General features: G+C 40.7%; 1 protein-coding gene across 1 annotated transcript in view; it reads left to right on the top strand.

Annotated features, from left to right (window-relative positions):
- Positions 1–17096, top strand: part of elp3 (elongator acetyltransferase complex subunit 3) — a 67453-nt gene that overhangs the window by 42245 nt on the left and 8112 nt on the right. The window contains exons 13-14 of the mRNA XM_078400069.1: positions 1509–1736; positions 3020–3101. Of these exons, the coding sequence (XP_078256195.1) occupies positions 1509–1736; positions 3020–3101 (310 nt within the window). The remainder of the gene's footprint in view (positions 1–1508; positions 1737–3019; positions 3102–17096) is intronic.

The following is a 17096-nucleotide window of genomic DNA, read 5'->3' as shown; positions in this document are numbered from 1 at the left end:
CACCTTTTTACCCTAATTTACCCTTTCATCAGCTCTCAGTTTTACCTATGTGGCAGAGAGATTCACATACTCGCGACAGACACGAATTGCTGGAGTAACTCAGAGGGTCAGGCAGCTCCTCTGGAGAAAAGGAATAGTGATGTTTCGGGTTGGAACCCTTCTTCACATACTCGCCTCAGGTCTACAGAATTAGCCAGGGGTGAAAGCCTCTCGTGAGGCATCACAGAATCCTGCTCAGGGACTGAATTGTGGGCAGTCAAACTTTGCCCAAGTGGGCAGCTTGCCTACTATGTTGTTCACAGTAAGTTTAATTAATGCTGCATGAGCAGCACTGCTAAATTTATTCCGTATAAGTCTGTGCCAGATGCCATTAGTTTAGTCTGCTAGAATCGTGGTCAACACCAGTGAGGGATATTGTCAAGTTGTGGTAAGCTTTGCCATTACTGCTTGCAGTAGTTGTTGGAAGTTAGAGTAAACTGTTGGGCACTTCCTTCCCATACCCTCCTCCCATCCCTTCCTCTCCTCTTTTACCCATGTACATTTCACTATTTTATTGCTTTTATTGTGTTCAGGTTATCAGATTAAAGTCCATGTTCTCTCAGGATGAAAGAAAACAGTTAAAGTGATAAAGGAGCATCGAAATCTGACTGACGCTGCAGGGCTGGTTAAGCTGCTGCTGCACATCTTTCATTTCTGTTTTAACTTTCGATTGACAATCCTCTGGTGGGGAAAATGTTCAGCTGCAGCTCAGAGATAAGGGGTGAAGACAAAAAGGAATACTGCCACCAAACAGTGATGGGCTCTGATGATCCTGAAGAGATCCCTATCAGTTATGGGAAATAAACTGTTCCTGGGAGCTAATTGGCCTGAATTCATTCACGAATAGCTTGGGTAATCAGGCATTTGTACCATGAGTTGTCAGTGATTTATTAGTATTTAACCCATTCAGCTTTCTCCAACTCTTTATTGTTGATCTTGCATCCCTTTTGTTCATTTATCATCACGCTGCACTGCAGCTTATTTTTCAAAGGAGTTTTAGAAACTTGCTTACGGTATTGCATTAGATTTATAGAGGGTAACAAGTGATCTGATCAAGATACCTAAAATGCCAGGATTTGATGGGATAAATACAGAGAAAATGAGTTCTTCTGGTAGCCAGAGCACGGAACAGGGAGATAAAACCTACGGAATACACAGTAGCATTTCATGATTAAAGCTGTGATTGTGCTACTGTTTAAGAATATGGTAAGAATACAAAGAGAGGTGGGAAGAAGAAAGGAGAATAAAGAGATGCATAAAGGAGCAGGCATATGAATAAGAACATAATCACCTTCACACACAAAAGATCAGTCAGACCATCTCTATGTTAGGATTACTATATTCCACTTCATGCCATATTAGACAAATAATGGTTTCTAATGACATGGCCATCTACCTGTTGTGGGAGGATCTGAAGGTGATTAATTTAATAGTCTGATCACAGTATGAGTGTATGTTTTTTTTTTCAGGTGGAACTGGTGAGAAGAGATTACGTTGCAAATAATGGCTGGGAAACGTTCCTGTCGTATGAAGATCCTGAGCAAGACATTCTGATCGGATTGCTCCGCTTGCGGAAGTGTTCTGAGGAAACTTTCAGGGCAGAGTTAAAAGGAGGGGTCTCCATTGTGCGAGAACTTCATGTTTATGGCAGCGTGGTACCCGTTAGTGCAAGGGATCCTTCCAAATTCCAGCATCAGGTAAGAATGAAGGCTTTGAGTGGCCTTAATTCCATAGAACTGACTGCTGGTACAGGTGGTCTGCTATATTTTTTTTAAAAGATGTGCAGAAAATGGCTATTCATTGTAACGCCAGGAGTGTGAGACAACTTTAGTTGTTGAGTCAAGGAAGTTTTCCAGCATCTGTGGTTCCCAGAACAGTGTCCTGGGCCCAATCCTCAGGTCCTTGGTTCAGAGTGGGGATGTTGACAATGTTAATATTCACTTGCAATTTATCAGAAATGAAGCAGTCCATGCCTCTACACAGCAAGGTCTGAATGACATTCGGGTACGAATCACGATATGCACAAGTAACATTTGTAAGTCCCAAGATGTGATCATCTCCAGTAGCAGAAGTTCGTGCCACCTGCCCATAACATTCAATGGCATTTCCATCACTATCCCCTTCCACAGTGGCCACCACTCATCACTAATCAGAAACTTAACTCTGCTCTCCTGTGACTCACCACTTCATTCACCTCAAGGGCACGAATCAGGAAATGTTGTACTTCCTTGGATGAGTGCAGCTCCAACAGCACTAAAACTTAACTTCCAGGGCAAAGCAGTCCCCTTGATAGACACTCCATGTACAACCCGAAGCATGCCCTCAGTTACCAGTACACCACATTTGCAGTTAAAATGAATTCCAGTTCCTTCCCAAAGCTACTACCACACATACCAAAACCATAACCTCTACCACTAGTGTAAAAACAGTAGGTGTGTGGAAAATCATACCCAACAACATTGTGAAAGGACCTTACAAAAAGGATTAACTGTTTCCAGGAAAGTGGCTCACAAACACCTTCTCAGAAGAAATGAGAGATGGCATTAAATGCTGTCAATGAGACGTACAAACTGTAATTAAATTAAAAAGTGACTCTGTCGCATGGTAGAATGACATTTCTACTATTGTATTCTTATTAAAATGTATCATTAAGTTTAAGAATGCTTAAGTTTTCATCTTTCATTTACTTTAATTTACTTTTAAGCAAATCCCAAGAGATTTACTGTTACAATGTCCTGTATCTGGTGAAAAGAGTGAACACAAGATAAAGTAAAAGAGGATGAATAAACATTTGTAAAACACAAATGTAAATGATTAACAGAAAGGGAGATAAGAATTGAGATTTTGCAACTCTCATTCAAAGAGCTGGCATGGATCCTTTGGGCTGAATGGTCTTGTCCACTCTGACTCTGATCCCAAGTTCTCGAGAAGAACCCGCTGCTTAGCTTCAGTCCTGTATTCTGTTTTTCTTCCCCGTTAGGGTTTTGGAATGCTATTAATGGAGGAGGCTGAACGGATTGCTAAGGAGGAGCATGGATCTTCCAAAATTGCAGTGATTTCAGGTAATGTTCACTTAAAGTCTTCAAAATGGAGTATACGAGTTCAAATATTGCATGGAACATCTCCAGGTTTGCGGATGACACAAAGCTGGGTGACAGTGTGAGCTGCGAAGAGGATGCTGTGAGGCTGCATGGTTACTTGGATAGGTTGGGTGGGTGAGAGTTGTGAATCTGTGGAATTCTCTGCCACAGAAGGCAGTGGAGACCAATTCACCAGATGTATTCAAGAGATAATTAAATATAGCTGTTAAAGCAAGCAGAATCAAGGGATATGGGGGAAAAAGCAGGAACAGAGTACTGATTCTGGTTGATCAGCCATGATCAGATTGAATGACGATGCTGGCTCGAAGGGCCGAATGGCCTACTCCTGCACCGACTTTCTATGTTTCTATTTCAGAGATTGCTCACATTCCAGTACCAACTTTCATTAGTATGCTATTTTGTTAATTCTTTCTGAAAGCACCAATCTGAGCAATCAATGGGAATAAGAAAGGTTATGAAGGTCGCTGACATGAGCAAAGCAATCACAAATACAATTTATTGCTCCCTTTGTTATTACAGTTTGGCACGCTGGCTGCTGTATAGAGGGCAGCTGGTGAGCAGTAGTGCTGACGTGTCCCACGCATTCCTGGAGTCACCACCGTGTCCTTGAATAATTCCTAATTGTACAAAAGTGAGGGGTGGGATACACTTTGTCTCTGCCCTTTCAGCTTTTGTTTACCATTGTTGGCAAATTTAGCATGGTCCCATTCATTTGTATTTGATTGCAGTACCTCAGTGGTTCAATGGTTTCTTTACCAAGGTGCAGTGAAATGCATTTTTTGCATACAGCTCAGCTAGACTATCACCATATAAGCACAATCCCCCGGTTGGTACAAAATGTACAGAACAGCCCACTTGGTCTTTAAACGAGAAATGCTATTTTACAGTCCCAGCTGCTGCTGGCCTCGAGGGTCTGTTGCAACTGTTGCGTTCATTCTGGTCATCCCCCGAACCGTTGTTCCTCTCCCTGCACACCCCCGCAGACTCCTTTTGCTGCGCATGGCTCACTTGGGCCTCGCAGGCCTCCAACGTGCAAATCAATGTGGTGTTGAGGTAACGATCAGATCAACAATGACAATTAAATGGGGGAGCAGACTTGAGGGTCCAACTGGCTTACTGTTGCTTCATCTGTCCAATGTACAATAAAATTAAAATAAATATTCTTTACAAAATATTACATTACAGGATATGGACATCACTGTCTGCCCTTAATTCTTCCTGATCTAAAGAACCAGTTAAGTGTTGAGCACTTTGAGGTTTTGGAGTTGAATTTAGCCCAGGGTGGATAATGACGCCAGATTTCTTTCCTTCCGTGTGTGAGAGAGAGGCAAGAATGAGTACCACAGCTGTGCTGCCTGCATCATACTCTGGGAGAAAGCATTTGGTCCAAGTACAATTGGGGACACTGTACGTGGTGTTGGTTCATTAACCCAGTGGCAAATTTGCGTTTGCACTGTCATTACATTCTGAAAGCTACCATTATCATCTTGGTACCAGCTGTTCTGTAAACTATAAAAGACTAAGGGGAATCGGTAGTGAGCACAGTACACACCAAAGGATGTTGGTGGTCTCATTATACCTACATGAACATCAATGTGATGTATATTGTGATTCTAATAGAGAAGGAAAGCAGCTCGTACTGATTCGACTCTCGTTGCTGATTGCAGAACAAAGCTACTTACGTTTGATTAAATATAACTGTGTTCTTGGAGAGACCTCAGTGTCATAATACGACAGAATGAATGATTATAAAGAAAAGCTGCTTTCTTGTGCACATAGTGCCGTCCATAATGTTTGGGATAAAGACCAATCATTTATTTATTTGCCTCTCTACTCCACAATTTGAGATTTGTAATTAAAAAAATCACATGTCGTTAAAGTGCACATTGTCAGATTTTATTAAAGGCTATTTTTATACATTTTGGTTTCACCATGTAGAAATTACAGCATTTCAGGCACCCCATTTCAGGCACCATAATGTTTGGGACACATGACTTCACAGGTGTTTTTAATTGCTCGGGTGTGTTTAATTGCCTCCTTAATGCAGGTATAAGAGAGCTCTCAGCACATGGTCTTTCCTCCAGTCTTTCCATCACCTTTGGAAACTTTTATTGGTGTTTATCAACATGAGGACCAAAGTTGTGCCAATGAAAGTCAAAGAAGCCATTATGAGACTGAGAAACAAGAATAAAACTGTTAGCGATATCAGCTTACCAAAATCAACTGTTTGGAACATCATTAAGAAGAAAGAGAGCACTGATGAGCTTACTAATTGCAAAGGGACTGGCAGGCCAAGGAAGACCTCCCCAGCTGATGACAGAAGAATTCTCTCTATAATAAAGAAAAATCCCCAAACACCTGTCCGATAGATCAGAAACACTCTTCAGGAGTCAGGTGTGGATTTGTCAACGACCACTGTCTGCAGAAGACTTCATGAACAGAGGCTACACCGCAAGATGCAAACCACTGGTTAGCCGCAAAATAGGATGGCCAGGTTACAGTTTGCCAAGAAGTAAAAGAGCAAACACAGTTCTGGAAAAAGGTCTTGTGGACAGATGAGACGAAGATTAACTTTTATCAGAGTGATGGCAGGAGCAAAGTATGGAGGAGAGAAGGAACTGCCCAAGATCCAAAGCATACCACCTCATCTGTGAAACACGGTGGTGGGGGTGTTATGGCCTGTGCATGTATGGCTGCTGAAGGTACCGGCTCACTTATCTTCATTGATGATACAAATGCTGATGGTAGTAGCATAATGAAATTTGAAGAATATAGACACATCCTATCAGCTCAAGTTCAAACAAATGCTTCAAAACTCATTGGCTGGCAATTCATTCTACAGCAAGACAATGATCCCAAACATACTGCTAAAACAACAAAGGAGTTGTTCAAAGCTAAAAAATGGTAAATTTTTGAGTAGCCAAGTCAATCACCTGATCTCATCCCAATTGAGCATGCCTTTTATATGCTGAAGAGAAATCTGAAGAGGACTAGCCCCTAAAACAAGTATAAGCTAAAGATGGCTGCAATACAGACCTGGCAGAGCATCACCAGAGAAGACATCCAGCAACTGTTGATGTTCATGAATCGCAGACTTCAAGCAGTCATTGCATGCAAAGGGTATGCAACAAAATACTAAACATGACTACTTTCATTTACGTGACATTGCTGTGTCCCACACATTATGGTGCCCTGAAATGGGGGACTATGTATAAACACCACTGTAATTTCTACATGGTGAAACCAAAATGTATAAAAATGGCCTTTATTAAAATCTGACAATGTGCACTTTAACCACATGTGATTTTTTGTTTCTATTACAAATCTCAAATTGTGGAGTACAGAGGCAAATAAATAAATGATGGGTCTTTGTCCCAAACATTATTGAGGGCACTGTATACATGGGAGTTGTGTCCCGTTTAATTCAAAGAACTACAGAGCCTTGTAGTACAGCAGACTATTTGACCCACTACTTGTGCCAGTTATTTGAAATAGATAGCAATTTGTTTTACTCAAAATTCTCACCACATATTACCTGTTATGTCATTCCCTCTGCCACTATAAACAGTTTATCTTCATTTGTTGTAGCAAAACCATTAATTTTTTGAACTTTTCCACTCTTGATCTCGCTTCCATCATCAAAAGAATTCCTGTTTAAGTCCAACATACCTGCTTTCATCTGAATGAACTTCCATTTACTCCGAGCCTTGTTTTCCTGTGATGTGATGCCCAGAATCAGGAACAAAAGTCTTTCATATTGTTGTGTGGGAAATATGGAGAGAAAATGGTGAACTCTTTGTTTATATCATTCTTGATCTCAATCATTAACTCATAGAAACATAGAAAATAGGTGCAGGAGGAGCCCATTCGGTCCTTCGAGGCAGCACCGCCATTCATTGTCATCAGGGCCAATCATCCACAATCAGTAACCTGTGCCTGCCTTCTCCCCATATCCCTTGATTCCGCTAGCCCCTAGAGCTCCATCTAACCTTTGAATTCATCCAGTGAATTGGCCTCTATTGCCTCCTGTGGCAGAGATCTCGTCATTGATTTCCACAGGCTCACAATCCTCTCTGTAGAACTTTCTCGTACTTGTATTCTCTGTCTCACTCTACTTTTATGGGGTTTTTTTGTCATTGGTTTCAGGGTCTCCTGAGCTACTTCACCTCTCCACTCGATCTTTTATTCACTGTTAGCTGTGTTTCTTCATTCTCAGAGAAAGCTACCATCATCTAGGATATCCTTATAACCACATACTTTGCCACAAAATGTCCTTGCTCCAGTGATAATGCCTTTAATTTCTCCCATTGTGATTTACCATTGGTTTTTGGATAGCATCCTCAATTCATTATACTCGATTAATATTCTGGAACTGGCTATCGGTTTATTTTTGGCACAATAGTACTTTAGCACATTTTCTGCACATAGTCTGGACAGAGTACAGTAGGGAATGGACAGGCAACGTTTCTGGTAGTGACCCTTCTGTCTGGAGACGGGTCCCTACCCGAAATATTGCCTGTCCATTCCCTCTGCAGATGCTGCCTGATGCCCGAGCTCCTCCCTTTGCTTAATACAGATCATCATTTTTTAACAATCCAACAAAACATTGCTCCATGATTAATAGCTCAAGGTACATCGGGTATTTCTACTTGTCTTGCGTAAAAAATCACAGTAGTTGTTTCAGCCTTTTTTTTACAGAGCTTTCCCCCATTGGATCCTTGCATTGTCAGATCAGATACAGTGCACCTGACACAGTCACTGTGCTGGTACATTCTCCCTAGAGTCTCATAATTGAAGGATGCTACCTTAATGTCAGGAGAAAATAACATCATCCCTGACGGTTAACTGCATTTATTGGCTATCTATAATCTGACTCTGATTGGTAGTGCAATACTGATTGATTCCTTCCCTGTTGTTTCTCCCTTCATAACCTTCTGCCAGAGTCAAAATATGGAAACAGGCCCTTTGACCCAACTTGTCTATTCCGACCAAGATGCCCCATCTATGTCAGTCCCACCTGCCTGCGTTTAGCCCATATTACTCCAAGTCTTTGCTATCCATGTACCTGTCCAAAATGCATTTTATTTGTTGTTATTGTGCCTGCCTCAATTACCTCCTCTGGCAGCTCATTCCATACACCCACCCCTTTTGTGTGAAAAAAGTTGCCCCCTGGGTTCCTTTTAAATCTTCCCCTCTATCTTGGGTGTCTCGTTTTTGAGATCTGGGTAAAATATTTTATGCATTCACACTATCTATTCCCCTTATGATTTTATGTACTTGCCTACTTTCTAACTACCTCACTTCCCCACACTCTTTCCCTTCCCTTCTGCATAATAATAATAATAATAATAATAATAATATTCATTTATTGTCATTGCAACGAGTACAACGAAATTAAAAAATAGCCAATCCTGACGGTGCGTACAAACATATATGCAATAAATGCAAAAACAAATAAATACAATTATATTAAGTTCAAAGGTTTTTTAACGGTGTTGCCTAGTGCAGAAGGTAGTGTTCAGTTCTCGTATGGCCCTGGGGTAAAAACTGTTCTTAAGTCTGTTTGTTCGGGATTTGATCGACCTGAAACGTCGACCAGAGGGCAGATGAACAAACAGACGGTGGCCGGGGTGGGATGGATCTTTTATTATTTTGCCTGCTCTACTGAGGCAGCGTAGGCTGAACAGGTGCTCCAGGGAGGGCAGTGAGCAGCCGATGATCTTCTGGGCCGTTGTGATGACCCTCTGAAGGGCCTTCCTGTCCTTTTCTGAGCAGCTGGCATACCATGTGGTTATACAGTATGCCTGCACACTCTCGATGGAGCAGCGATAGAAGGACATCATGAGCTTCTCCTGCAGGTTGGTTTTCCTGAGGATCCTCAGGAAGTGGAGTCTCTGCTGTGCCTTCTTTACTGTGGTGATGGTGTATACCTTGGCCACCAGTGTCTGCAACCCATCCTAATTTCCAAACATCTATATTTGCAGTCAACTGAATGTAAGATCACCTACCCCTTAACATCCAACAAGACACTATCAGCCTTCATTGTCATTTTTTTTCTTTTTTTTCATTCTCGTTTATCGTATTGTTTACAGTGTACTATGTTTACATATTCTGTTGTGCTGCAGTAAGTAAGAATTTCATTGTTCTATCTGGGACATATGACAATAAAACACTCTTGATTCTTGATGTTGTGGTGATCTGATTGCATTTGTGTGGAGGCCATTGATCTTGCACTAAAAAAATGTATCCTGCAGAGTCGAAGATAAATTCTTTTCAGTGCAATGTCAATAACTGCATGAATAGTTGCGTGGGAAATCTAATTTAGTGGAGACCTGAGGGTGAAAGTTAATTACAGTTTAATTTATGACAAAGCTGAGTAAGAAATGTTAACTATCCTGAGATCGGGGAAATTGAATTAATTTGCTTTGGTTCTTTTAGACGGGGGAGGGGGATGTGAAAATTGTCCATCGAGTTCGTGCTGCTTATTTGCTCCTTGCCTCCACTCCCTGTAAGTGGTGGTAACATAAGCTGGATGGTGGTGTGACATTGTAGCAATCAATGCTGTCTCAGGGCGCAAATTCTATTTTTTAATTAAAATGTTTGACCAAAGTGGATGAATAAATGGGTTTTCAGAAGCAATTCATCAAGATAATTCGGAAAAGGGGAAGATCCTGGAAGATACGTGTGGCAGATTAGATAAAAATTTGCAGCATGTTTTTCAAAGATACTCAAACCTGAAATTTATGAAAGCAGATTCAGTAAATAATTGGGCAGGTCTGTGTGAACTGACTAAGTTATGGACAAAATGCATTGACTTCACTTTCAAAGCATCAGTTCAAACTAGAAAAGCTGAAAGAATACCATCTATATCTGATGAAACGGATGGAATTAATTTTTCAAGGATGAAACTCGTAGATAGTTATGAACTGTCTTTGAAACGCGTACATAGTTATGAACTGTCTTTGAAACGCGTAGATAGTTATGAACTGTCTTTGGTTATGAACTGTCAGTAAAAAGGTTCAACATAGGATGAGATAAAGGGAAGAATTTATACAAGATAAGAACTGCAATAGCCAGAGCAATACCAGGAAGGATCAGATAGAATGTTAACTTTTTTGAAGTTCATTCTGATGTTATTGAATATAACTGGAATATCAAGTCTTGAACTTCCCAGAATCTTGATGTAGTATACTCAGCATTTTAAAAGCATTATCGTTCCCATCTAATTCACTTCCTTATTCAAGGCCTTCTGTTGTGCAGAGCACAAAATGCAAGCTTTCCTCTTAATTCCTTTTCCATTCTTCAGTTTTTAAACAATTTAACTGGGATTTTGTGCTTGAGCCTCTGGTGTATGACTTGCATCTGATATTCTAACTGAGACAAAAATAAGGCTACTCAAATCAACCGGTCCAAAAGAAGGGAACATTCCCGACGATAGAGCTACATAAACATCCAGCCTAGCCCTGTCAATGCTGCATCCTTTTAGCGGTGTCTATGTCTGTATTCTATGAGAATGTTTGAGTTTTGCAAGTCCTTCTGATCTCTGTTCTTCTGCGTCATCTCTTCTCAGAAGGTAAAAGGCAGTGGATAAATGCGTGTTCCACAAGCCAATATAACATTGTGTGACCATCAGGAACAGGCAGTTGTGAAGACAATGGCAAATGTTGCGAGGAGGAGGTAAAGCAGTGCCACATTGTGATTAGAGAAGAGAAAGACGTTTGTGGGTTGAAGGGAGGTTTATTATTGCCGGGTATTATAGTAGGAATTTACAGTTTCCAGAACAGACACAAAATCTATTATGCACTGCCTGGAATATTGCTCTAGTGATTGAACTATTTGCATCACTACGATGACCTTGGTCTATCTGTGCATCTCTTGTAGTCACAGACAGTTCTTCTGCTTTTCTTCATTACTAGCTGCATGGGGATAACATTGTGATTACTTAATTTGACCTTTTGAAACTGCATTTAAGTAAGAGATGAGGGTTTGTTTGAATTATCGAAAGGGGACGGTTCAGAAAGGGGACGGTTCGGAATTTTACATCAAAATTCATAATATGGCACGTAATGCAACTTTTCAGCAAAAAAAAAGTATGCACGCCAAATGTGCATACGCGTTGCGCTACATTCATGTGTGAAAATCGACTATTTCCAACAGGCTGTAGTTCTCGGACAACATGTACAATGTCAGGCCAATCATGAGTATATTCTGCTATTTATAGAAAGGTTATTGAACAGCAATACTTTTTGCAACACAAAGAAAATTGTTGTGTTTTTTTCTATTTTGCTTTTTTCTTATACATCCGAATTCTCTTGGTATTCTCGCGGAACCTCTAGCGCCGAATTGACAAATTGGCCATGGATGTCCCGATGAGGTTGAGATTGGCTGCCTTGCCCAGCCAAGGTGCAACATTTTCGGGGGGACTTCCAGGGCTTGGTGGGGGATCTCGCGGAACCTCTAGCGGCCGAATTACCAAATTGCAATTACGGAAAAATTGTTTTGCGGAAAAATGTGAAGCAAAATCGGAATGGCAGAAATTAAATAAGAAAGCGGAAACTTTCTGCCAAATTCGGAAGGGTTGGGAGGAGTGGAGTAACTCAGCAGGTCAGGGAGCATCTCTGGAGAACATGGATAGACAACATTTTAAGTCGAGACCTTTCTTCAGATTAATGAATTTGAGTGAGGTAGGCACTATGGGCTCTGAATGAAGCTTGCCGATTTCTAAGCTGTTTGTGCCCTGACGTTTTAAACTGTTGTGTTACCATCACTGCGTGGTTGTTAGGTGTGATCGAGAGTATATAGTTTATATGGGGTAGAGTGAGTGGACCAGAGGATTTTCCTCTCTTCATCACATTAAGCACAAAAATCCATTAATGAGCACTTTTATGGACAGGCAGACACACGAGACTGAAGTTGCTGGAATATGGAGCAAAAAACAAGCTGTTGGAGGAACTCAGCGGGCCAAGCAGGAAGTGTGGAGGGAAATGGACAGTTGATGTTTCAGGTCACGAGGCTTCATCTGGACTTTCCTTGAACAGATACTGCCTGATCTGCTGAGCTTCTCCAGCAACTCATTCTTTGGTTTGATAGGCAAAGTTCTGTGTATATAAAACACCTTGTGGCAAAGAAATTAAATACATGAGAATGTTAATTAATTCTGTTCATTTTCTGAAATGAAGAGACATAAACCAGGTAAAGAACCCAATGCACAATTAAAGGAGCTGGTAACAGTTGCTGAATGAACAGTTGATTATTCCTCATTAAATTTAGATGCAGGCAGGAAGACTGAACAATAGATTTTCATCCAAAATACGATCGCCATCAATTGCTGTTTATCATTAGCTTTGGGCAAGTCAGACACTGAAAATGCATCTATTAATTGCCTGGGTGGAGATAAACTGAATTTGAGAAGTAAATTACGTTTTTTTTAAAAACGCTATTCTCTTAGATCTTCAGGATTTGTTTTTTAGACCTTGTCTATGTATGAAGAGGTAAAAGCGAGTGGTGAAATTTGAAGTGCAGCAAAAGTTCATTAGATGGATTCCTGAGATGAGGTGGCTGTGATAATGAGAGTAATAAAACTGCCATCATAGGTGCATTTATGGATAAGTTTGGGAGAGAGAACAGTGGATGAAGTGTAGTAGGAAGGCCAGGGTGGTGCATCATAATTGGAAAACCCTTTGAGCCAAATGATGGGTCTCTTGCAGAAGATATTTCTTGTTAAATGCATTTCTTGTAAAACCATACGATTTTATCGTCTGTTACCAACTAGATTCAAGTCAGAGAACCATCTATCCTGCATAAATTGTCTAATATTGTCATAAACCCGGCCACATTCTGTCTCTTTTCACTTTGGTTTCATTGCCATTTTCACTCCATCTTTAATTAGGAAATTTACTAATCTGACCAAAACCACCAATTTTTGGCAAATGTTAGTCATTAGGCAGCTTGAGGAGAAAAGACATGTACATTTTTCGCCCAACCTTGGCTTTGTAGAGCAATTGTTATGTAATTTTTGCACACGTACTACACTCGGTCTCAACTTTGTGCGGTAATGTAAAAAAACATTCCTTGTTGCTCCAGTATAGTTTGGTGCAATGGAACTTCATTTGAATTTCTTTATTTTATGTACATTTATTTTTCTCATTCCAACCGAGACAAGGTTAGGAATCTTGCCCCTGAAACAAAGGATAACATTTATCTTGCGCATACAACTGTTGACCAGGTTGACCACAGTGAAGTGTGTAAAATCTTGAGAGGAGGCAATAATGGTAAACGTGTAATCCGAGCGTGAATCATTATTTGGTTGGCAAGAGCTGTAAGCCTAATTGTGTATTGCTTTGTTCTGGCAATAATCAATGAACATGTAAAATAAATGAGTTGTTCAAACAACCAGGAAACAAGCTCTCTGAGCACTGGTACCAGCCTGGATGTAAGCAGATGCAGCAAGCTGTTTAAAGGGTTAAGTGAAAGCTTTCCCAATGAATGATGCTCTACATGAGGTTTCTAACACCATACTTCATTGAATCAGCAATCCTTGAACCTGATAAATTGTGCCTGAGCCTGCTAGTTAATCCTGTCAGCCTCTTACAAATCAGTGTGTGGATCTAGATTGCACAAAGTGATTAGTTGGAGGCGTTAGGCTATTACTGGAGATCATGAAGTGTGATTTTCTTGTCCATGCCTGACATGCCGTTCAGCAAGTATTGCCTGCAGTTAAAAAACAGCGATGTACTCCTGAGTTAATAAATGAGCTGGCTTGCTGTGTTATTTCAGTATTTTGGTAAATTGCCTGTAGCTCGAGTTCAATTTTCTGGGCAACAACTGTAAACTCATTGAACATCTGTTAAACGGGGGTGTTTGAAATTTTAACCATGTATATATATATAATCTCTAAAATTCAGGCTAGATTCTTTCTAAATCGAGTAAAGGATAATTACTAGCAGTAACATTGATCAATTTAGTATACTGCCTTTCAAATCAAATTAACTTTAACAGGTGTCTACTTTTAATTTGCTTTCATACCTTTAGCTAAGAACAATTTTGCAAGCACATTCTCTAATACAGTGCCCTCCATCATTTATTTATTTACCTCTGTCCTCCACAATTTGAGATTTGTAATAGGAAAAAATCACATGTCGTTAAAGTGCACATTGTCAGATTTTATTAAAGGCCATTTTTATACATTTTGGTTTCACCATGTATAAACACTGCTGTAATTTCTACATGGTGAAACCAAAATGTATAAGATTGGCCTTTATTAATATCTGACAATGTGCACTTTAACCATGTGATTTTTTTTCTATTACAAATCTCAAATTGTGGAATACAGAGGCAAATAAATAAATGAAGGGTCTTTGTCCCAAACATTATGGAGGGCACTGTAATACTTTGAAAAGTTGGCATCATTCACTTGAGCACAAGCTACACTCTCCTAGGCAACTTGTAGTATCTTGAATTGAGCAATGTAGTCCAGATGGTGTTCAAGTAAACCTCCAAATTTCCATTGGCCTTCCCAATAACCTTTTTTTAAACTGTGGCTGGGTGCACTGTTCTAAATTTACTTAAATGAATTGAACCTGTATCATGTGTACAATTTCAAAATCTTTAGACGACATCAAATTGGAAGATGTAATATGTTTTAGGGTCGATCTCAATATAACCAGAAATAACAATAGTTTACAGACCGGTTGTGTAATTGGGAAATACATTTTAAAAGTGCGAGTGGTAGAGGTGGCACACTTAGAAAATAAGTGCATGTGGTAAGTAGAAAAATAGAGGGATCCAGAGTTGTAGATAAATTGTAAAGTGGACATGAAAGTTTAACAGATCATGTAAATCCCAACAATGCACAATATTTCCAGAAGAACAGAATTCAGTGGCAGAGGTTGTGCTTCTGTGAAACCTTAATGGAACTGCACTTGGAATACATTCCATTGCCCATACTGCAAAAAGTGGTAAAATTGAAGGTTCAAAAGAAGACTTGAATGATATCAAAACCCTGAGTTTTGAAGGAAGAAAAAGCTGCAGGGTGAAGGTTCTATTTCTCGAAAGAATAGTACAATGTTGTAAAGTTCTTGCATTAAAGATGATCCTATACTCAGGCTCATAAAAGCAAGTACAAAGTTGGGAGCAAAGAAATGGTAGAACAATTAATTATATTCTGTGGTTCTAGCTTCACAGGGGACACGTAACTTTCCAGACATGTTAGACAGTGGGGGGAAAAATGAAGGAAATCAGTATTGGTAAAGAAATAGTGGTGATAGATTGGAAAAATGTAAGGTGCAAAGAGACCAGCGTGTAGATCTATCAGTCATAGAGCAAGCATTAAAATGCAGCAAGTGAGAAGGCTACTGGTATGTTGACTGCCTTTGCAAGAGGATTTAGTATTCAGCAGCAAAGATATCTTCATGCTCAGGAAGGAACTGCAGATGCTGATTTGAACCAAAAATAGACAAAAAGCTGGAGTAACTCAGCAGGACAGGCAGTATTTCTGGAAAGAAGGAATGGGTGACGTTTCGGGTCGGGACCCTTCTTCAGACTGGTTAGGGATAAGGGAAATGAGAGATATAGATGATGAAGATGTAGAGAGATAAAGAACAATGAATTAAAGATATGCAAAAAAGTTACCTTGATAAAGGAAACCGGCCTTTGTTAGCCGTTTGTTGGGTGAAAACAAGAAGCTAGTGTGGCTTGGGTGGGGTAGGGAAAAAGAGAGAGGGAATGCCGGGGCTACCTGAAGTTAGAGAAATCAATATTCATACCAGTGGTTTGTAAGCTGCCCAAGTGAAACATGAGATGCTGTTCCTCCAATTTGCATTTAGCCTCACTCTGACAATGGAGGAGACCTAAGACAAAGGTCTGCGTGGGAATGGGAAAGAGAATTAAACAACTGGGATATTAGGTAGGTTCAGGCGGACTGAGCGAAAGTGTTCAGCGAAATAATCGGACAGTCTATGTTTGGTCTGGCTGATGTATAAGAGTCCACATCCTGAACAACGGACACAGTAGATGAGGTTGGAGGAGGTGCAAGTGAACCTCTGCCTAACCTGAAAGGACTGACGGGGTCCCTGGACAGTCAAGGGGGGAGGTATAGGGACAAGTGTTGCATCTTCTGGGATTGCAGGGGAAGGTACCTGGGGATAGTGTGGTTTGGGTGGGAAGGGATGAGTTAATCAGGGAGTTGCAGAGGGAATGGTCTCTGCGGAAGGTGGAAAGGGGTGGAGATGGGAAAATGTGGCTAGTGGAGGTGGTGGAAATTTCATAGGATTATGTGTTGTATGTGACGGCTGATGGGGTGAAATGTAAGGACTAGGGGGACTCTGTGACTCGGGGGAGGGGGAGCAAGGGCAGAGATGTGGGGTACCGAGGAGACACGAGTGAGGGCCTCATCTATGACGGAGAGGGGAACCCCCGTTCCCTAAAGAATGAGGACCTCGGATTTCCTAGTATGGAACACCTCATCTTGAGCGCAGATGCGGCATAGACGGAGGAATTGGGAGTTGGGGATTGTCTTTGCAGGAAGCAGGGTGGGAAGAGGTGTAGTCGAGATAGTTGTGGGAGTTAGTGGGTTTGTAATAGACGTCAGTCGATAAGTCTTTTTCCTGTGATGGAGTGAGATCAAGAAATGGGAGGGAGGTGTCGGAGATGATCCAAGTAAATTTGAGTGCAGGATGGAAATTGGTGATGAAGTTGAAGTCCATGGGTTCAGCATGGGTGCAGGAGGTAGCACCGACGCAGTCATCAATGTAACGGAGATGTGACTAAAACCATGCATTCTGTTTACAGCTGTGCCCTGGTGAGTGCAGAATTGTAACAGCATCCATTCAGAAGTTTTTTTAGCCTTTGAGACTCAATGTGCAAAATTTAGTGGCTCATTAAACTCAAGTTTTTTTGCAATTCATTTGATCTTTACGACACCAAAAAAACCTAGTTCTAGAAAAATGTGTTCAAGAT

This window comes from Rhinoraja longicauda, chromosome 5 (genome assembly GCF_053455715.1).
Source record: "Rhinoraja longicauda isolate Sanriku21f chromosome 5, sRhiLon1.1, whole genome shotgun sequence".
In the NCBI taxonomy this organism is placed as follows: domain Eukaryota; kingdom Metazoa; phylum Chordata; class Chondrichthyes; order Rajiformes; family Arhynchobatidae; genus Rhinoraja; species Rhinoraja longicauda.
This window is presented reverse-complemented; position numbering and strand designations above follow the sequence as displayed.